Raw genomic sequence first — 22,688 nt, 5'->3', positions numbered from 1 at the left:
AACCCTGACATTTGTAGATGGCAACTAGAGTGAAAAGTAGGGTAAGGTAGAGTTGAGTTCTAACCCTATTTTGGTTAACCCTGACAGCTAGAATGAAAAGTAGGGTACGATAGAGTTGAGATCTAACTAATGTTCTCATTCGAACTAAATAGGGGCAAATTTGTAATTTTAAAAAAATGAAATGAAATGAAATTAAAATTGAGATTTAAATATTTATAATTTAATAAATTAGTTATTTTAAAAGGGTGATATTAATATAGTGAAGTAAGATATTCCCTCACCCACCCACACAAGTTGAGGAAAATAAAAATGGTCCAAATTTGGTCTCTCAAAGAGAAAAAATAAAAGGAAAGGATAGAGAGACCAAAATGGGCGTTGGATGAGCGAAAGAATTGCGTGGAAAATTAGTCCCATAGATTCATTCACTTCCCACTCTCCACTCTCCAATAACGCTTCACTCACTTTCCTCCCTTCCCCACCGCCGCTGCCGCCTCCGTCGGCGCATTGATTCCACCGAATGGGCTGCGCAGCTTCGAAGGTAGACCATGAAGACACTGTGCGGCGGTGCAAGGAGCGCCGCCGTCTCATGAAAGAGGCCGTCTATTCTCGCCACCACTTGGCCGCCGCACACGCTGATTACTGCCGCTCTCTTCGCCTTACCGGTTCCGCTCTCTGTGCCTTCGCTGCTGGCGAACCTTTCTCCGTTTCCGACCAAACCCCCACTGTCTTCCTTCACAATACCCAAAACCCTCCCCAGCTACATAAGCCGCAGCGGCGTGTTTTTAGTACGAATTCCGTCCCGCCGAGTGTTCCGTCGCCGTCTCCTTCTCTTCATCCTCCTCCAGCGCCGCCATCGTTTTCATCCTCTCCGTCGCGCACCATAGCAAGCTCCAAGCTCCCGCATATCCTCTCTGCCTCGAGTATCTCGTCTTCCGTTTCACAGCGGCAACACCGCCGCCGTAAACAGATGCCAAAGCTTCCTCATATTCTCTCAGAATCGGATCCTTCTTCTTCACCAAGGAGTGAGAAATCTGGCTTTTCTGCTTCTTTTCCCACTGCTTATCCCAACTCTACTTACTCCAGTACTCCTTCTCAAGCCTCCTCTGTCTGGAACTGGGAGAGTTTCTGTCCTCCATCTCCACCTCCCTCCGAATTTTTCCAGAGTCGATCCCGAACTCAGGTACAACCGAAGCCTCATCGAAACGACGGTTACAATGATTACGACGACGAAACGGAGCAATCGGAGTACAACTTCTTCCACAGCAGTAAATCCGAGGGAAAAAAAGACGACGCTCATCAATTCCAGCAACAGAAGCACCACCACGACGACACGGAGACGGAAAGAGAAGAGGTTCAATGCAGTGATTGGGGGGATCACTACAGCACCACCAGCTCATCGGACATTGATGAGATTGACGGTACAGACGCCGATTTGAGATCAGAGGCTGATACTCGGTCAAATTTCGAATCCACGATCCGAACAGAGTCAGTCGCGCCCGAACCAGTGACTCCTCCTCCACCAGCCAAATACGCGACGCAGATGGAGAAGTTCAACAACGCTGGTTCCTTCGCCGAAAGCTTCCGGACGGGTGAGATTTCAGACCTAAGAATGGTTGTGAGGCACAAAGATTTGAGGGAAATTGTTGAATCTCTCAAAGAGAACTTCGAGAAGGCGGCTGTAGAAGGAGATTCAGTCTCGAAGATGCTAGAGATTAGTAGAGCACAGATGGATAAGAGTTTCCGACAGCTAAAAAGTAAGTTCAAAGTTATCTTCATTTTCCATCTCTTTATCTGATTTCAAATTTCGCATTCAAAACCCAAAATGCTGCAATTCTGGATCAAATTATCATAATCAAACGACTTCTCAAACACCAATTCAGCGATTCCCGATCAAATCATCAAAGATTTTCATATGAATTGGAAACTCATAATCACCTCCCTATTTCTCTCGCAATTTCTCAAGAAACAAACACGAACCTAATTTCTTCATTTTGAACGGAAATTCTTAATTTGAAACTCGGCCTTCTCTTCCATCATTTGAATTGAAATTTGATTGTTACAATTTGCAGAGACGGTGTACCATTCGAGCAGCGTGTTGAGCACCTTGAGCTCGACCTGGACCTCGAAACCGCCATTATCGGTCAAGTACCGGCTCGACATCGGTTCGCTCGACCAACAGGGCGGTTCGAAGAGTCTCTGTTCGACATTGGACCGGCTTTTGGCCTGGGAGAAAAAGCTCTATGAGGAGGTGAAGGTAAGAAAGAAAAATTAGAAACTCCTTTTTTTTTTTTTAATTATTATAATTTGATACGAAAAGTATTTTGTTTTTCAAAAAGGGTTTTTTAGAAATTTGAGTCAGCAATGTCTCTGCAACATGTTGGCGTGAGTTCACAGCAGAGATTGTAAAATGACGTAAATGCCACTGGGTGTCTGCTTTTATGACGATAATACCCTCTGGGGCGACGCCATTTGAGACTCTGGGGGGGGGGGGGGGGGGGGGGTGTGGTATTTTCGTGATTTGGGACGTCGTCTTGTCCGAATGACAAACATCTTTCGGTGCAATTATTTAATGACCATAATGCCCTTGGATATTTGTCTTGTTGACAAATGGGTCTGCCGAATTCACTGTTTCTAAGCTTTATCCTTGATGGCGGCTGGCGCTTTAAATGAAATGAAATAAATTAATGAGATTTGTAATAGATAACACTTTATCTTTTACTTCAAGTGTTTATATAGTTTTTGAGAATATGTGTGGGGATTTAAATCTTCAGACGTTTCGATAGCTTAACCGTTAAACTATGTTCGTGGAACTATATGTCTTATACCAGCTGCATTTTGATCTCAGAAGTTCATAAAAGACGTAGATTCGAGCTCTACCCATTCGTTTGTGATGTAATGATGTAAAGAAACTGCATTTTGTTATTACATCCCAAACTTTCTTCTATTTTTATTTTGTTTTCATTGTATTGTATGCTTGCTAATTAAGCACTGATCAGATTGTACAGTGTTCTTCTTTTTTCTTTTTGAATATGGTATTAGAAATAAGGGGAGAACTGGGGAGGAGTTGAATCTATCAGGGTTTTGTCTCACTATTTAGTACACCGTGGAATGTATGGTACATTATGTATCTATAACATTGAATCACAAAATAGAATTGCAGAATAAGTGTAGTTTATATGTTCTTGTGACTATGATGAATGCTCCCAAGAGCATTCGTTATTGATCATTGTACTTTTGCATGAGATTGTTCAAAGGTGCCCCAAAGCCACCTTTGATTATTACAGGCCGTAATCCTTGCTGTTTTTCTTCATTTTTTTTTCATGTATAGAAACTATATGTTTGGTGTATTTGATGGTTAATGTGTTCTATAAATAATCTTTTCAGGCTAGAGAAAGTGTGAAGATTGAACATGAAAAGAAGTTGTCATCATTGCAGAGTCAGGAGTACAAAGGGGAGGATGAAATCAAGCTAGATAAGACGAAGGCTGCTATAACTAGATTGCAGTCACTAATTATTGTCACGTCTCAGGCTGTCAATACAACTTCAACTGCCATAGTTGGTCTAAGAGATTCGGATCTTATTCCTCAGCTAATTGAACTTTGCCACGGGTAATTTCACTCTCTTCAGCGTGTTTTTATCACAATTGTTTTTATGCAATATTAAGTGTGAGATCCCACATTGGTTGGAGACGAGGATTTTGGGCTCCCAAGAGGGTGAATTATGAGATCTCACATTGGTTGGAGAGGGGAACGAAACATTCCTTATAATGGTGTGGAAACCCCTCCCTAGTAGATGCGTTTTTTAAAACTATAAGGCTGACGACGATACATAACAAGCAAAAGCGGACAATATCTGTTAGTGGTGGGCTTAGATTCTTACATTATTAAGAAGTGAAAACGAAAACGGCAGAGAATTTAGCTATAATATTGGCATGAGAATAAAACTAATATATCCCTCCATTCTCTGAGTTTCAAATTTGATGGCAGCAGTCACATTCCAGGACAAATGTGAAGCTATGCCTCTATAATTTAAAATGTCTATTCAATTTAGTGAAACTGACCTGGTCTTATAATTTTGAAGCTTCAAGGATTTGCTAGCTAAGAAACTAGTCCTATTAGCTTAAATGGCATCATTTCGGATAGAATTTTTCCTTGCAAGAGTGCCACTTGCTTTAGCCCTGCACTATTTTTGCATGTGCCTCATAATTGTTTACTTCATGTTTAGCCGATAATGCCAGTGACCCTCATCCCTTTCTACAGTTCATATTTTGTTTGAGCTGTTGAGTAGGGTTAGAGTGATATGTTTTAAGCTCTGCAATGGGATTTAACTGTCCTATGAATCCAGTCTAACAATGTCTAGGAATGCAATAGTTGTATAGTGACTGAATTTTGTCAGCTGAAACTTTGCAAATAAAAGAAAAAAGCCGATTCAACTCGTCCACCCTAAGCGTGTATGAGTTGAACGGCTGAAGTAATCCTGGGAATGTCTTGTATTTTGCTTTTGCACCGTGAGTTGTTTTATTTGGACGAGTCTTGGCCTCGGTTCTTTGATAGATAATAAACTTGTCTACAAGTGTGTCGATGAGATATCAGCTCTTATCTTTGCTTATTCTCAGTTGTACCTAACAAGGTTAATAGAGTTATGGAAGTTTAGAATCCCTTTGGGGGCGACCGTAATTACATTAGTGATAAGAGATATAAATAGAATTAATTTGTGTGAGAAACACTACCCTTTTTTACTTCATTCTCCCAATTCCTTTCCTTGCCAGTGAAAATTCTGTAATTTCTCATCCACGCTGGTTCTCACAGCAATGCTTTTACTAGATTTTTCTAAGGTTCCTTTAGCTGTTTTTTTCGTTTCGAAGGCCCGTGTTTATTTGCTGCAAGTTACTCTTTATGTCAACTAAAATCTTGAGCGGAAGCCCTAGCAAACGCGTTTTAGAACTTTGAGGGGAAGGCCATGAGAGAAAGTTCAAAGAGGACAATATCTGTTAGCGGTGGGTTAGGATTGTTACAAATGGTATCAAAACCAGACACCGGGCGGTGTGCCAGTGGGACACTGGGCCCCTGAGGGGGGTGGATTGTGAGATCCTATATTGGTTCGAGAGGAGATCGAAGCATTCCTTATAAGGGTGTGGAAACCTCTTCCTAGCATACGCGTTTAAAAACCTAGAACGGAAATCCTTAAGAGAACAATATCTGTTAGCCAGTGGATGAGCGGTTACAATATCAAGGATTGAGGACTTCGTCTTCATCATCTATTTTGTTGTATAAATGATAAAAGCCTCATTGTATTCTTCTATAGGAGATAAGACTTGACTTCATATTTTCCTCTTTTTATTATTTATTGTTCTATGGTTTTCACATGAGAGCTAAGTTCTGTATTTTCTGTGGAAACTGGAACCGAGCCACGCAGCACTGTCAGGGTGTGCGATTGAGCTATTAACAGGACTCTGTAATCGAACTTAATTTTCTTAATCACGTGATATAGGTTTATGTACATGTGGAGAAAAATGCACCAGTACCATGACATCCAGAACAACATTGTGCAACAGGTTCGAGGCCTCGTTAACCAAACAACTCATGGCGACTCTACTTCTGAATTGCACCGCCAGGCGACCCGTGATCTTGAATCGACCATCTCAGCTTGGCACTCCAGTTTTTGTCGCTTGATTAAGTTCCAACGTGACTTTATCCGATCCCTCCATGGTTGGCTTAAACTCTCCTTTCTTCCAGTCAACAATGACAACTACACTGACAACAAGGAACCTTCTGAGGTATTTTGTGACCAGTGGAAGCTTGCTCTGGATCGTGTCCCCGACACGTTTGCTTCCGAGGCAATCAATGGTTTCGCCAAAGTTGTTCATGTGATATCTGAAAAACAGACTATAGAGATGAAGATCAAAAAACGTACTGAAACAGCATCAAGGGAATTTGAGAAAAAATCGGCATCAATCATGAACTTAGAGAGGAAGTTTTACAACTCTTACTCCATGGTTGGCATAGGACTTCCAGACACAGGGCCCGACAATGGGCATATTTTAGATGCTCGGGATCCTCTAGCCGAGAAGAAAGTCGAGCTGGTCGCTTGCCACAAACGAGTTGAAGAAGAGAAGATAAATCATTCGAAAGCAGTAGAAGTGACAAGAGCACTGACTCTTAACCATCTCCAAACTGGATTGCCGGGGGTATTCCAGGCCTTGACCAACTTCTCGGCGTTGTTCACGGAGGCGCTCGAGTCGGTTTGTACTCATTCTTATTCTGTCAAATAGACACCATGTTCTTCCCCCTTGTGGTCTATCTTTTTGTTGCAGAAGGATAATGGAGTTGGAACAAGGGCTGAAGGGATTTTCTTTAGATGAGGAAGGGTGGAAGGCTCTGAGATATTATATGATTATTGGTAAGTAAGTAAGTAAGTAATACATTATGGGGAATTATATTAAGCTGTAAATATCTGGAATTTTTGAACTCTCATCCTTTTTCCTTTTTCCTTTGTTTGTTGGGGCTAAACAAAAGATTTGCCTGTATAGGAAATTGCTTGGTTTGTTGTGTATCAAATTCACATTTTCAGCCAAATTAATAAATACAAAGCATCTTGCTTTTCTTCCATTCCCTGCCTAAAAAACCCCCATTTTGTTCCCTCTTTTATCCGTTTATCTTCGTATCATATCATTATTATATTTTGACCCCAAAAAATTTCTTCATATTCTGTAAATTTCACATCAAAACTTCATGGATCTCCACAATAGTATGATATTGTATACTTTGAGCAAAGCTCATGGCTTTGCTTTGGATTTCCCAAGAACTTCCCAAAAAGCCTCGTACCAATGAGATAGTATTACTCGTAGCTTTGCTTTGGAGCTTCCCAAAAAGTTTCGTGCTATTGGAGATAGTATTCCTTACTTAAACCCCATATCTTCCACTAAATTAACTAACATAGGACTCACTCCTAATAATTCTCTCAACAAAATATATCCTTAAATTCTATCGTAACTACTTTAATGAAAAGTGCATAATAATTAAATTACTTTCTTATAGTCAGAGATTAAATAAAAAACATGCAAAATTAAATTCGACAAAATTCGATTTTATATCAAAAAGACCTGTTAATTTTTTTAATAAAAAATTTAAATATGTGAAAGACCTATTAGGTTACTAGACACAAATTTAAAATTTTAAAAATTTATTAAATATTATTTTTAAGCTTAAAAGACTAAATATGCCTGCAATGGGTGTTATCTAAATTGCACGTGAAACATGCGTGCAATTGGTGTAAAATATGACTGACTGCACCGGATCATGTTTTCCCATTAAATTAATACCAATAATATTATTTAGTTTGTTGAACATTTTTAATTTTAAAATATTCGGGTTTCAGAAACTTATTTAAAAACATGTGGTTCTCCTTCTAACAATGAAATAAAGTAAGCCATAAAATCTTTTTTTTTTAATTCAATTTATATATATATATATATATATATATGCTTTTTTTATTAAGTAATTTAAGGGAGCATAGGATTCTTTTAATATATTATGGACATACTTAAAATAATATGTTTAAAATATTATAGTTCTGAAACTTATTTTAATTTAGTGGATGATTATTTAAGATTTTAAAAGTAAATAATTAGTACAATAATCAAATTAAAAAAGTATACTGTTGTTCAAGATTATTGATAATAAATTTATTCGAATCAATTAATTTTAATTAAATAATATTAATAAATAATACACAAAATATTAAAAGAGGGCAAAATCATACCCTTTTCTGCAGCTGAGGCAGTTCCAAGCTGATGAACATCAAATCTTGGAGCGAAATTCCTTGTACGCAGCAAACCCATCTCCCCATTTTAACAATTGTTTTTTAAGTAAACCATATGCCTTCAATTCATTTGGCCGGAAATTCATCGGCCGATCATCAAATTTCAGCTCAACAGGGCAGAGACCGTCGAACAGTTCTTCATTTTTGGACTTCTCTTCTAGTTTGAATATTAAGGAATCAAATACATCAGCAGCATGATCAGTTGAGTTACCTTGTGTGTTACTCGAAGTATGTGAATCGAAAGCAGATGGATGATATGAAACGAAATTCTTCGGCTTCTGAGAATCGGAAGGAACGTATTCTTGATCGTCAGAAAGTGAGACGATAGGACCATCATCAACCTTTGAGTCGAGAGGTGACACAGCCATCTCACGAGCTGCGAACCTGATTTGATCATATTGCTCTCCGAGTTCTTCTTTCAGTGAAAATTTTCCCGCCTCTTCTTCGAGTTTCGAACATCCATTTTGAAACTCGTGGAGTACGAGTAGAATGGGAAGAGGAAGTACTGGACCTACGAGACTTTCTGTTCGATGCACTTTTTTGGACCATTTGTTACTGCGGCTCGATGGATTCCTTAGCATGAAAGGAGGCAGCTGATGTAGGCTAGGAACAGTTGAGAATTCTAGGGACACTGGATTCTTGTCTTCTAGGAATTCCGAGTAGTTGCTGAAGGCAAAATGTAAAAGGTCCATGGGTAAGCTTGCCCAGAGTTTCTTGAAGGCGATCTCTTGTATACTTGCAGGCAGACTAATGTCATTGAACACAACAGCAAGTGCTGGAGATGTCCTCAAACGATCGAACCCGCAAGCTTTTAGCTTCTCACACAAAACTGCATGAATTTCCGAGGTCAAAGCTCGCTCGCATAACGAATCCTTACTGTACTTTCTCGTGAACGAATCCAGAACTTCATCTAAGTTATCATTTAAGTATCCCATGAGGTATTCGAAACTGAAGTACATGAATTTTCGACTGAATCTATATTTATCATCGACCAACCACCCGTATAGAAAATAATCGGCAAGATTCAATGATTCTTTATGAGATTCGTCTATCCACTTCAATGAGTTCCAAGAGGCTTGATAAGTCTGTGATTCAAGTGCTCCAGATGACACAAGTCTCAGAAGTGTAAAACCACCATGTTCATTTTGTCCTGCAAGTGGTGGAGAGAGATCAGCATCTAAGATGCCGAAGCCCAACACTATTTCCCTCTTCTGCTGCCACTCTACCCATTCAGGAATTGCATCCTTAAAAGTTTCTTGTCTCACAAGGCAACTGCCGCACGAGCACTCTCGACCGGATAATATGAGATTCGAAGGACGCTCCCACGCATAAAGTGACTGAAAATATTTGGAACTTCTTGAAGAAACAGACTGATAAAGTGTTGGTGGTGAAGGTCCATAGCAAAAGATGTTAAACTCACAACTCCAAAAGGATCCCAGTATAATGCAATAGCCCGACTCAGAAGCTAATCTGTACAGACCATTGCTTGCGCTAGACCTCAACTTGGACAAGCTAAAAACATTCATGTATCTCGGTTCATCAAGACAGTGAGTCCATTGCAACACCGGTGACATCGGTTTACGTATGTCGCAAAGAATTAACAGGCTATTTGAAGCCACAGTGAAAAAGAAACCATCCGAACCTGCTTTAGAAAATGCAAGGAATTGTTCCCTTTGAGCCAAAGAATATGAGTGGAACATATCTATCTTCACTAAGCAAGAAATGCTACTCTCGTCCTCTCTTAAATCAACCAATAAAACAGCATCAGAACGGGCAACGATTAAGATTCTCGGATGCCAACTGAACTCACAACTCAACCACTTCACTTTTTTCGAGCAATCGAAAGAATCCCATGACACTCTCAACCTAATTCCTTTCAAATTTGCATAAGTACTGCAATTTTTAGCCTTCAACAGAGGCTCCATGTCAAACAAGAACAAGCTACCGTCTTCCAACAAAACCACGCTTTCTTCCGACAAATGAGGACTCCAGCAAGCATGAACAACTGAACAACTCTTGAAAACCTTGCTACCCAAATGAACCAAACTAACCTTTGGCAGAAAACTCGAATCAGTTGCATAACTTTTCACAATAAACCATTCAACAGAATACATGGTATATGCCAACAAAAACCCAATATCTATAAAGGAATCACCATCAAATCCTAAGTCTGAAACAGGGTTAACAGAAATTCCCAAAATTTGGTACTTCAGTTCACTTTCAACACTAAAAACATCATTATCACAATCGGATTGAACACTCAAACCCGAACAATTGCCAGAAACCACCAAGAACCCAACATGGTCGGAATTGGGGCCAGTGGGAAAGAACACAACAATGCTGTTGGAATTGGGGCATCGAAGTAATTGGAGGCGATTGTAGCGGAGAGTGGAAGCAGCATCGTTGTTATGTTGCTCGCCAAAGAGTGAAACGACAGAGGAAGAAGTAGAGGGAACAACAGATGAAGAAGTGTGAAGAAATCTGTATAGATTGAGAATCGAAGGCGGAGAAAGAGAAGGCAAGAAAGAACATGAGGAAAAGAGGCGGGTGAGAGAGGTTGAAATAGGATTGAACACGACTGGACCAATTGAGTCTTTAGCTGAAGAACCAGAGAGTAGGAGGGGAGACTTGAAAACTGTGCCAATTGGGAAAAGGGACTTCCATTCTTCTTCAAACATAATGAAAACTACTGACCTTTGGAAGTTGTAGAAGCCACTGAGATGCCTACAAAAGGCAAGGAATTCAAATTCAGTTAGGATTTGAAATCATGTTTAAGAAAAAATTCCAAATTGGTCAAATCTGGCAAAATTTTGAACTTAAGATTTTGCTACAATCTAGTTCACGAACATTCAAAATGTCTATTTTAGTACCTAAACTTAAAAAAAAAAAAAAAAAAAAAGAAGGCCTATTTTAGTCTGATTCTAATTATATTTTTTCAATCTCGACGAGTCGTCGGATCACTAAGGCCGACTTTCGCCCCTACTCGATGGGTGGGGCACGAGCCATCAATGAGACACGACTCTAGAAGAGCTAGAATTCTAACCTTGTGTCAGGCCCGTGGGGCCAAGGGACAGTCTCAAGTAGACAGTTTCTATGAGGTTTAAAACTTTGGCTCGTAAACACAAAAGTACTGTACGAAAAAGAAAAAAAAAAGGTCTATTTTAGTCCCTGCCATTAATACTCTGTTTTTTACTTAGATGAGTAGCTTCTAACTTGAGATGAGTAGGCAACTATGTGGCTCATGTGCTGTGCAAATAAGCTATAAAATTACCAGGCTAGAGTTTTATGTGAGTCGAGTTCCTTTTTTTTTTTTTTTTTTTTTTTTTGTCCAGCTTTGGTTGCTATATGATGTTTTTGTTATTGTTCATAATTTCCTCTGCGAGAAGAATGGCCTGGTTTCCAGATGGTGGATTTGATCCTACTGGCCCCGTTTGATTTCATCCAAATTTTGTATTACCTTTACAAATCAGATCACCCACCCCAGAAAATTCATAATCAAAACAAACCAACAAAGGCATTATCTAATCATATACTCCAGAAAAAGAGAATCAAAACAGCCAAACACAATCCAAGTCCCAATTTTCCGCAAGGCTGATTCATATTTTCGTTGCAATTCATCTATTGTTATTAAAAAGAAACGAAACAACTCGTCTATTTTTTCATTAGAAAAGTTCTAATTTGTGTTTTTCAAGTGAGAAGAAAGACATAGATGGAGATTGAGCAAATACCTTCAACAACAAGGAAGTAGAAAATCAGTGCAAAACCATTAGGAGGGAGGAGGCTCCGTCGACAGAACGGAAGACATACGACAGTGTCGGCGGCACAGGCGAATGAAAGACGAAGGCGGCGGCACTGGCAGCAGTGAGCCGGAGAGAGGAGGCGGCGACACTGAGCTGCTGAAACGGAGGAGGAGAAGGCGTGAAGAAGAAAAGAAGAAGCGGAGGCATGAGAAAGGGTTTNTCAATTTTTTTTTTTTTTTTTTTTTTTTTTTTTTTTGTGCTTTAACCTTTTCTTTTCTAATTTATATTAATTTGAAATAATATACCGGGTCGGTTTTTAGCGGACTCGGGTTAGCGGTTCGATTTAGAAAATGTTAGACCGAAGGCTACCCGGTCGGGTTCGGTTATTTAAATAAACCGAATAAATAAAAGTAAGAAAATTAATTTTATTGTTTTAATTTAAAGTAAAAATTAATAATTTAGGAGTTCGATAAATAAAAAATTATAAACTAATATTTTTTTTTAATATAAAATAGAGAAAAAGGAAAAACTTCTTTGGGAAGAACAATATCTCAACTTTGGCGCGCAACGTGTTGAATGAAATTTGATCCTTGTAGACAGACTGACATTTATCGCGCGGAGACCTTTGATCGGAGAACACTCCGTGCGCCGCCGCACGGCAGTTGAAGTTGTAGTCGAGTCTCCATTGGCACGTTGACTTCTGGTGAGAATTTGAGAGTGATGAATTACGAGAGACGGCTAAAAGCAGCGGCGAAGCTCATACTTCTCCATGATTCTGGATCCGACAATTCCCCGAAGTCCTGTCCGGACGTCGGAGTTACGGCGACTCTGAAGCCCTACCAAGTCGAAGGAGTTCTATGGCTAATTCGGCGATATCATCTTGGCGTCAACGTTATTCTTGGTTATACTTCCATCTCACTTTTAGGAACTTTTGATCTTGAATGAGTTGACGAACCCGAATTTTTTTTCTTGTACAATTTGAAACTGGTTGACACAAATCTTACCTAATAAGGTCGTATATACTCTGTGTTGTTAGATTATCCCTTCATTGCGTACTAGCCGCCGCGATTTGAAAATCTTCTGATTTAAGAAGCCATATTAATTTGAACAGACTCTACAGCAAGTCGCAGTAGCCAACTGACAAGAATTTTGACTTTGATGCTATATTTTGTATTTCGGCATTTCTCCTAGTTGTACTAATTTGATATCCAATGTTTTGAATAAAAATTTACTCAATATTTTTATCCAAATCTTGAATATAATAAAAATTTCTGACAACGCTATTTTGGTCTTCGAGTTCTAAAAATTTAACGGAGTGAGTTTAGTATCTTCGGCTCAAATATGCTCTGTTCAAGGCCGTAGATGCCAAAGTTTCTGCGTACTTTGTACTTCATCCATGCTTTCCTTTCCGTTTGTAATCATATTCTCTGATTGTTGCAACTTCGCAAAGCAAATAACCTGTTTAAAATTCAACTTTTGTTGGCATATTGAATTTTGCTCTAATTTTAAACACTGATGCACTGTAAAGGTGGCATGTCGTATAAATTTTGTGTGCACAATCTTCGTTAAGAAGTTTTTTTTTTTTTTTTTTTTTTTTTTTTTTTTTTTTTTTTTTTTTTTTTTTTTTTTTTTTTTTTTTTTTTTTTTTTTTTTTTCTAATGCTTGCGTTTTCAATCTTGTAGGATTTTAGCTGTTTGTGCGTTGTCTTTTGCTTGCTTTTTTGAACATTTAGAAAGTACTTAATATTTCAATTCAATGTAGAGTGGGTTAATATGTTGAAGGGAATTCTACTTTGCACGAACCTGGAGTTTTGAATGAAATTCTTCTGCACGTAATTTACAACAGTAATTCTTTTCCTTTTTTTAATTTTATATGCAGTTTTTTACTTACGTTTTGGTTAGAAAGTGCATGCTGATAATGACCTTTTTTTCTCTTCCAGGTGATGAGGTATGGTTTCTTTACCATCACGATGTTGGAGTGCGGTTGCATTACATTAAATGCACTTTATGCTTGAAAATAATCCTTGAGATTTGGGATTGTGTTTGGGCACTTTTGATGTCCAATGTTGATTCACATATTGCAAACTTTTTATTTTCTTGGAGGTGAGAAATGCACAAAGATGTCCTTAAAGTAAAGTGAGGTGATGTTTTGAAATGAGAAAATTATGTACGTAAATAGAGGAAACACTATACCATATCATTATATGAAATTTATGATTTTTCATTAACACGGTTGGTGACTGCATGACAATCTGACAATCGAAGAGGATATGTTTGTGAAGTTTCTCAATTACATGATTGAGCATAAATTTATATTTTTCCTTAATATTAGATGGTGTACACATCCCTCCTTTTAGATCTAGTGGAAAATCCATATGGTCATTAGTAGGGAGAATGTTGGTGTCCTTTGTCGATCCGGAATGTCTTTTGGTCATGTGATCCTTCTTTGAAGTTTGGCCTACTTATTGTTTCAATAATTTGGTTCGGCTTTGTTTGTCCCCTTTACTATCCAAATGAAGATTATCTCCACATATTCACTAAAGTGTTAGCACAAGCTTCTCTCCTTATTCAAAGATTCATGGGTTTCCTCCTGTAGTTTGAAGGGTTTTCTTCATAAGTTTATCGTTGGTCTACTTCTTAACAAAACTCAATATGTGATTTTTCCCTGAATAACAATACCCTTGTCTCTTCTCTCATTTTGGTTTACTCATTCCATTTTTAAAAATAACAATGATGATTTTTCCTTCCTAAAGTTTTATTCATTTTTTTCCTTTTTATTTCTATGCACCTATTTAAATGAGTTATGAACAGATGGGGCTGGGGAAGACATTGCAAGCTATTTCTTTTCTGAGTTACTTGAAGGTCCATCCGATATCACCTGGCCCATTTTGTGAGAACATCTTTCTGTTGTATTGTGTTATTGATTTTAAAAACATTGGATCAGTTACTTTAACACAGATTTGATTGACATGCCTTTTTGTTTATGATTTTCCATAGTGGTATTATGTCCTTTGAGCGTTACAGATGGTTGGGTATCTGAGATTGTCAGATTTGCTCCGCATCTAAATGTTCTTCAGTATGTTGGAGATAAAGAAACTCGACGAAATTCTCGCAGGCGCATTTTTGAGCATGCAACATCACAATCAGTGACTGATGTGAGTTGATGGCATTATATGCATTGTTCTCTTGAAGAAAAGGTCTTTTGAATTGAATATGGTGTGTTTTTGATTTGTTAAGCAATTGGAGATATGGACAGGTCATGTTCCCTTTTGATGTTCTGTTGACAACGTATGACATAGCATTGATAGATCAAGACTTCCTCTCTCAGATAGCCTGGCAATATGCTGTCATTGATGAAGCACAGAGACTTAAAAACCCTTCAAGTGTACGTAAAGGCATCCTATACTCCCTCTTTTTACTCTTGAACATATACTACCCTAATTTTACATTTTATTAAGTACGGTTCCCATGTACATGTCTAATAAATATCATTGAGGTTTAGAACATATACTACCTTAAAAACCCTTCAACTTCCTTGGTTTGATGGTTGAATTCTGCAAGAATGAAAGCTTCTTCATGATGCTCTCTCTCCAAGCTTTTTGATACCTTTTCTTTACAGGATATTTATTTGAGTGGGGATGCATTTAATTCTTCTTTGTAAATTTTGCAATTTTCCGTTTTCTTTTCAATTGTTCTGAAGTTTTTATTTTTTATGCATTAGTCTATTTTCATTTCTTCAATGAAAAGCTTCGTTTCTTTAGAGTAGATAAGTTCACACATCTAATTATTTGAGTCAGCTAGTTTCTTGAGTTTGAAATGACTTGCTGATTGGAAATGAAGTGTTTCCTCTATTACAGTTCTTATTGCATAGATGTGTAATACTAAGTGAAAACAGGTTCTGTACAATGTACTTAAAGAGCGTTTTCTTATCCCGAGGCGGTTATTGATGACTGGAACTCCTATTCAGAATAATCTCAGTGAACTTTGGGCTTTATTGCATTTCTGCATGCCTTCAGTGTTTGGAACACTGGACCAGTTTATTTCTACGTTCAAGCAAGCTGGAGATCTTACTTCTGGTGATCCATATTTCCTTCTATCATAACATTTTTTTGCAAGTCCTCTGGGATAACGCATGTTAGTGTAAAGAATGAATGCATATGTTATATATAAAGTTTTTGAGTTACAAATTATATTAAGCATGACAAAAGTAAAAAAAAAAGAGGAATTTTGTTGGAAATGATATTTTAAAACCTTTTCTGGCATTTTACCTCTATTTTGAGTTATGAAAAATAGTTATAACATAAGAATGACTTAGGCTTCTCTTCCTCTAAATGGTTACATGTCTAGGTTTGTTGTTGCTTGAAGTAGTACAAATTCTAATTCTATTTGAGGCTGCTTATGTTCGTTTCAGTTTTGTTTGTTTAATGATCAGGACATCATTTCAATTTGGATCATACAGTTGGAAGAGGTAGAAGGAAGCCATGTATTTTCTAAATTCATAAGTGCGTCTGTTTGTTATTTATAGGTAATGGAAAAATTCATGGAAATGGGCAATTTAAGAGTTTAAAGTATATACTATCAGCCTTCCTTTTGAGAAGAACAAAAGCCAAGCTTAGTGAATCTGGAGTTCTGTTGCTCCCACCACTTACTGAGATAACAGTGTAAGCATTGTGCTAACTGCTTTATAGATACTCATATAATTTGTTAAAGTTTAATATCTGATTGCTTTTTTCCTATAGGATGGTACCATTGGTTAACCTTCAAAGAAAGGTCTATATGTCGATATTGAGGAAGGAGCTGCCTAAACTACTTGCACTTTCTTCTGGATCCTCAAATCACCAATCTTTACAGAATGTCGTATGTCATTTTCTTGAACTTCTATGCTTCACTCTAAGTCAGTTAGTCATGGTTGGTGAATGACTGTTAGGTCAGTGCCAGGATTTCTTGGTCTTGAGTTAACTGAGAATAGTGACTGATTTTTTGCCCCTTCTTAGGTGTCTTCAGTTATAATAAAATAGTTTAAGGCAACAGGTTCTACATGTTTGCATAAAATCTAACAATTTATCTTTTTATTTTGTTAATGTTTTTCTTCTCACATTATTTTATGGATGAAAATTTTGTGTTAAAATTGTCAAATAAGTGACAATACTTTTGTCAAACAGCTATTGGCGAACTGTATTGTGGTCTTCTTGTGTAACTGCGAATATTGTTTGAATTTTTTTGCTCTTGCTCTGCAGGTGATGCAACTTCGAAAAGCTTGTAGCCATCCTTATCTTTTTCCTGGTATTGAGCCAGAACCTTATGAAGAAGGCGAGCACTTGGTTCAGGTAGCTTGTTCTTTATTTTGTTACTACATATCGGTGCGTTTATAGGGTAGAGAGAGAAGGGGAAGGGACAGTAGTCTGCGCTTTCTTTATTTGTGAATGTGGGAGTAGCCATTTTTTGAAAAACAAAAAAAAAAAAAAAATACTTTCTTAAAGTTTAACCTTCTGGATGAGTTACACTTCAGCTCCGTAAATTTAAAATACTTATGATGTCATGTCAGAATTATTAATATTATAAAAGTGTAAAAGTGTGAAGTGTGTGGTATGCTTTTCGTTCTTGCATCTAATGGAAAAAATAACAAAAGAGATCAAGTGGAACTATTTTGGCAAATTTAGGGTTAAATTGTATGGTTTCAAAATTTAGGAATTGAATAGACATGAATAAACACAAAGAAAGTTCAAGAGCTAAAATTGTAAGTTTTTTATCTTGTTAATTTGTGTGTGATTGATCTCGGTAAAGTTCTAACAAGACAATTTCTGCATGGGTTTACTTTCTAATCTCAAATACGTTTGCCTGATTCTAAAAGAAGCTGATGTGAGTTCTATATCTCATTAGTTTCAAATTATTGACAATTTCCATCTTTATTTTCTGCCTTTTCTAACTTTCCAATTGCTTTTGGTTCATGGCCTTCTAATCAGGCTAGCGGCAAGCTTGTGATTCTAGATCAAGTACTTCAGAAACTACATGAGTCTGGACATCGTGTCCTCTTATTTGCTCAGATGACCCATACACTTGATATATTACAGGTTTGAGGTCCCTCTGAACAGCTTCACACATATTAGCTTACGTTGCCATTTAGCATTATAAAATGATTTTATGATTAATGTTAGAGCATCATCTATGTTTCTCACATATTAGGACTTCTTGGAGTTGCGGAATTTTTCCTATGAGCGTCTTGATGGATCAATTCGAGCCGAGGAGCGTTTTGCTGCAATCAGGAGCTTCAGCTTGAATTGTAGTGGGAGTTCTCAAACAACCCGTAATGATGCATTTGTTTTTTTGATCTCTACAAGAGCCGGGGGAGTTGGTTTGAATCTAGTATCAGCTGATACGGTGAGCTTTAACTTTTTATATGTTTTATATGAACTTAATTATCGTACTTTGACTTTTTAAATGTTTTATATGAATTTAAAATAGTGATTTTATGAGGCTATTGTTACGGTTATAAGTTAATGGGCCAATTTTCTATAGTAACTAGCAATTATGGGTTAATTTTCTATAATATCCAAGTCATATGAAATAAATGAGTCCTTTATCTTATGAGTGGATAGCAAGTTTATTTAGGTATTTTAATTCGGATGAACTAAATTTTTAAGCAGAAATGAAATAATTTACTTTTCGAAACCAATGATGGATAATCTTTTGCTGGCATCAACATCTTGGTTATTTTAGCATGCAATGTGGAAGTAAGCGTTGAACCGAGCCTCTACCCCTGATAATTTTCTGATTTCAGTGGTTGATGAATGGTTGGATGAACTTTAAGGCGCTACAATATTTTAAAAAATAGATCTCAAGTCGGGTTATCATTAGACTTAGGCTTCGTCAAGGGACGATCCAAAAACAACTTTTTGTACTCGTGAGGGTCACTATGAGTTTTTGGTGATGCCATTTCTCGTCCCTCAATTTAAAATGTGTTTCTCGCCAGTACTTTACCTTAAATTTTCAATTAACACAACACTTCTCATACAAACAAGAAGACTTTACATTTTCATCAGTATTGAAGTTCTCATCCGAGCACGTGCCTTTATAATTGTTATTGCTTAGTTTTGTTTATTCATAATTGTTCATCAAATTGTAGGTTATATATATTCGATGAAGAAGGTAATTGTTATTACTCACTTTTTTTATCCATTAATGTTCATCATATTGTAGGTTATATTCTATGAACAAGATTGGAATCCACAGGTGGACAAGCAAGCTTTACAAAGGGCACATCGAATTGGTCAAATAAATCATGTGTTGTCTATAAACTTAGTTACAGCCCAAACTATCGAAGAAGTAAGATCTGCCACGTAATATTTGAAACAAACGTGATCATCTTAGTTATCTGTGATTCTAGTTTCTTTATTCTTTATGCAGGTTATTATGCGAAGGGCGGAAAGAAAGTTACAACTTAGCAAAAATGTTATTGGTGAAGATTATATAGATGAGGAAGCAGAAGAAATTGCAGGGAATGAAACTGGTGACTTGAGATCGATCATATTTGGGTTACATATTTTTGATCAAGGTCAAATGGACAATGAAAAATCAGGGGAGTTTGAGGCGTCAAACGTCAGTGCAATGGCTGAAAAAGTTGTTGCAGTACGCCATAAAAAAGTATCAAACAAGGATGATTCAAGCTTTTTGGTCAATACAATGACTTTATCAAATGGTTGTGATCTTTCTATTCGAGAAGGTACTACCTCGGTCAATTTTGACCCAGGCCTTGATGAGGGATCGTATCGCTCTTGGGTAGAGAAGTTCAAGGAAGCATCCGATTCTGGTGCTAACCAAATCATGGAGTTGGAAAATCAGAAAGCTTTATCTAGAGATAAGAGCCTAAAACTTGAGGCTGTACAGAAGAAAGCAGAAGAAAAGAAACTTGCAAAATGGGAAGCCTTTGGATACCATTCGTTATCTGTTGAAGACCCAATCTTGCCTCTTGATAGTGATCCAATTTCGGATTCTGGCTCTGTTCATTTTGTCTATGGGGACTGCACACATCCGTCATTGAACTGTATATCTGAGCCTACAATCATATTCAGGTTTGAGGTTTATGGCTTTGTAATATGGGCAATTCCTTGATTATCCTATCACGTACAAGTTAATCTTGGTGCCTTTTTGTTTTCTTTTCTTCTATTGTGTAAAGTGAATAGTTTTTCCAAATCCAAACTAGCTGTGACTTGAAATAACTAAAACAACTAGAAGCATTATCTACCAGTGAAAAATGGTTCAGGCTAGAAAAACACAAATAATGACCAGATCTTATGAAAAATGGTACCGTGAACTTCCAAACCAAGTGAAAACATCATGCAAGCCAACATGAAAGTAATAGAAGTTGTGCTGTTCATCATGACCAACTGGAGAATCTATCATCTTTTTAGATGAACCTGTAGCCATCAAAACTGTGTTTTGATTATCTGTGCCAAAGTCATTTATTCAGGGGGATGAGAAAAAATAGTTTCTTTTTTTTAATCATTGTTATGCTTCTTTATGTTTATTCTGTTTTTGTGGGGATCAGAAAAAGAGGCAATGATCTTATCTGTCCACTTAATGTATCTATTCACAGTTGTGTTGATAATTCTGGAAGCTGGGGGCATGGCGGAATGTTTGATGCACTGGCAAAGCTTTCTGAAAGCATACCTGCTGCCTATGAACGAGCTTCTGAATTTGGGGACCTACATCTTGGTGATCTTCATCTCATAAAACTCGGTCAGTGTTTTGCTTTTGCTCGGTGCTAAGATCATGATACAAGTTTTGCTCCATGTTGTTTGACTATAATTTGTTTTTGTTTAGATGACAAATTTAATTAATGAATGAAATAAAGAGATAAAATCACCCCAACATCAAGAGGTGAATTACATGAAAGTTATCCATTTAGAAATTATAGTTACTTCTACGAACATAAAGGATTCGATGTGAGTCGTACCAACCGACCCCTTACTACTTCTACTACTATTTCATTGCATATAACTAACTAGCTTGACTACCCGAATTACCGCTCGCATTTTCACATTTCTGTATCAACAAGCTCACAGAAGGAAGCTCAATAGAATCCTACATAAAATAGCTTACGAGGGGAGGTGGGACTATATTCCTGAAATGGTCTTCTTATTCCTGTTTGTTTCCCTTCTTGTGGCTTAATGCAGAGGACAACAAAGAACAGAGTGATAAAGCTCCTCAATGGGTTGCTTTGGGTGTTGTACAATCTTATAATCCAAGGCGGAAAATCCCCAGAAGCAAGATTTCTCTTCCAGATTTGGATAACTGCATATTAAAAGCATCATTTGCAGCGTCGCAACATTCTGGTAACCATTGCTACATTTAGTTCATGAATATGCATACCTGCTGGCCTGTCACGTTTTCTTCTGTTTTGTTCCTTTGATCTGATCAAGTTTCCTCAATATGCCAATTGTTTCTCTGTCATTCTGTTGAAATTGTTATTCATTTCTTTTCTAAAAGCCTCAATACACATGCCGCGTATTGGTTACCAAGACGGATCAGATCGCTCCGAGTGGTACACCGTGGAACGTCTTCTCCGAAAATACGCCTCCATCTACAGCATTAAAATCCATGTGTATGATTCTCTTTGCTTGCCTTTTGCATGATTTCTATGTTGGTGCTGATGTAAGTTGGATTTTCTTGCAGGTACTACTACCGAAGGACATCTTGAAACTGTCCAAACTTGGATGGCCGTTCTTGGCAGATGTTTGTATGTATATATACAAATTCTAGAGTACCTTCCAAGAGGTTTTCTGGATTAGAATCTTCCACTTTTTATTTCAGCACCTCTAATATTTGTGATGAAAATATATAATTGTTCTTTTTTTCAATTAGAAACTAACCCAATGGAGCAAAAAGAAACAGTGCCTCCGATCATTGTCTGAGGACACACGCCGCTCGATACAGGTGCTTGTGCTGACCGATGCTTGGTTCGATTGCATGCTTGGCTTGACACCGAACCCTTTTTTATACATACCACACTGCTGCTGAACTAACAACACAACACCTCAAACTCCAAAGTACAGAAAAAATCAAACTCCATACTTGGAATCAAGTTCAATCCCAACATAGACACTCGTCCAAACCATGCTTATTGAAACAGATAAAACATCTATGATAATGTTCAAAGCTGACAATATCTACTAGCAATAAGTTTTGATTGTTATTATTGGTATTAGAGTTAGACATCGGATGATATACCAACGATGGTGTTAGGCCCCCAAAGGAGTGGATTCTGAGATCGTACATTGGTTGAAAAGGAGAATGAAGCATTCCTTATAAAAGTGTGAAAACCTTTTTAGTAGATGTATTTTAAAATTGTGAAACTGATATCTAACGGATTCAAACGTATAATATTTATTAGTGGTGAACTTGAATTGTTACCAATGAAGCATAAGATTTGTCCAATAATTGTCTTACATCAAATCAAGTCTTAGTTGTTGAAGACGTTGGCCGGCAACAACCATGGTGGAATTGAATGTTTAGTATATAAATATTTGGATCATTTTTCTTTTCATAAAAATATATATTTTTTTCAAATTTAACAAGAGAAAAATTAATCCAAACTGAGTCCATTGTAAATAATCTATACGTTGCTTTTTGTAACAACTCAGATCCACTCTTATAAATGGTGATTTGTTTTTCTCCCCAACCAATGTGGGGCATCACACTTTTCAAATTTAAAAGGTCTAAATTCCACTTTCAATGATGATTTTAATAGTTTTGTATAAAAAGTGGATAATTAGAAAAAGAAATCAATTGACACTAGAATCATAATTCAAAACCCTAAACCACTTCCTTTCACTTAACCCTAAACCCTCCTTTCACCCTAAACTCCAAACCCTAAACCACTCCCTTTCACTTAACCCTAAATCCTAAACCCCAAACCCTCCTTTCACCCTAAACCCTAAACCCCAAACCCTCCTTTCACCCTAAACCCTAAACCCCAAACCCTCCTTTCACCCTAAACCCTAAACCCCAAACCCTCCTTTCACCCTAAACCCCAAACCCTCCTTTCACCCTAAACCCTAAACCCCAAACCCTCCTTTCACCCTAAACCCCAAACCCTCCTTTCACTATCCGTCTCGTGTCAAACCCATAT

General features: G+C 37.4%; 3 protein-coding genes across 6 annotated transcripts; 2 read left to right on the top strand and 1 right to left on the bottom strand.

Annotated features, from left to right (window-relative positions):
* The first annotated feature begins 335 nt into the window (after positions 1-335).
* LOC111498097 (nitrate regulatory gene2 protein-like) lies at positions 336-6,608 on the top strand. The gene is made up of 4 exons (XM_023149174.1): positions 336-1,754; positions 2,070-2,254; positions 3,385-3,608; positions 5,491-6,608. Exons 1-4 carry the CDS (start codon positions 518-520, stop codon positions 6,269-6,271), a joined length of 2,427 nt encoding a protein of 808 aa, XP_023004942.1. The 5' UTR covers positions 336-517; the 3' UTR covers positions 6,272-6,608.
* A 1,089-nt stretch (positions 6,609-7,697) lies between these two features.
* Positions 7,698-11,809, bottom strand: LOC111498092. Its single transcript, XM_023149165.1, has 2 exons — positions 11,550-11,809; positions 7,698-10,545 (listed from the first exon to the last, which is right to left on the bottom strand). Exon 2 carries the CDS (start codon positions 10,497-10,499, stop codon positions 7,800-7,802), a length of 2,700 nt encoding a protein of 899 aa, XP_023004933.1. The 5' UTR covers positions 10,500-10,545; positions 11,550-11,809; the 3' UTR covers positions 7,698-7,799.
* Positions 11,810-12,091: 282 nt separating this feature from the next.
* LOC111498093 (probable helicase CHR10) lies at positions 12,092-21,949 on the top strand. 4 transcript variants are annotated; one of them, XR_002720723.1, is made up of 18 exons: positions 12,092-12,462; positions 13,501-13,508; positions 14,372-14,450; positions 14,558-14,715; positions 14,817-14,945; positions 15,456-15,636; positions 16,086-16,221; positions 16,300-16,417; positions 16,798-16,887; positions 17,524-17,631; positions 17,744-17,938; positions 18,758-18,883; positions 18,965-19,629; positions 20,154-20,296; positions 20,734-20,892; positions 21,047-21,161; positions 21,233-21,334; positions 21,422-21,949. XR_002720723.1 is itself a non-coding variant. In XM_023149167.1 (18 exons), exons 1-17 carry the CDS (start codon positions 12,282-12,284, stop codon positions 21,255-21,257), a joined length of 2,616 nt encoding a protein of 871 aa, XP_023004935.1. In that variant the 5' UTR covers positions 12,092-12,281; the 3' UTR covers positions 21,258-21,296; positions 21,422-21,949. The 4 variants fall into 4 exon arrangements, 3 of the variants coding, with proteins under 3 accessions (XP_023004935.1, XP_023004934.1, XP_023004936.1); XM_023149167.1 differs by having other exon boundaries at positions 21,233-21,296; XM_023149166.1 differs by lacking the exon at positions 21,422-21,949 and having other exon boundaries at positions 21,233-21,414.
* Positions 21,950-22,688: the final 739 nt, after the last annotated feature.

The sequence above is a fragment of the Cucurbita maxima genome, unplaced genomic scaffold (assembly GCF_002738345.1).
Source record: "Cucurbita maxima cultivar Rimu unplaced genomic scaffold, Cmax_1.0 Cma_Scf00024, whole genome shotgun sequence".
NCBI classification, from domain to species: domain Eukaryota; kingdom Viridiplantae; phylum Streptophyta; class Magnoliopsida; order Cucurbitales; family Cucurbitaceae; genus Cucurbita; species Cucurbita maxima.
Note: the sequence above shows the minus strand (reverse complement) of the source record. Positions and strands in the feature narration are given on the sequence as shown.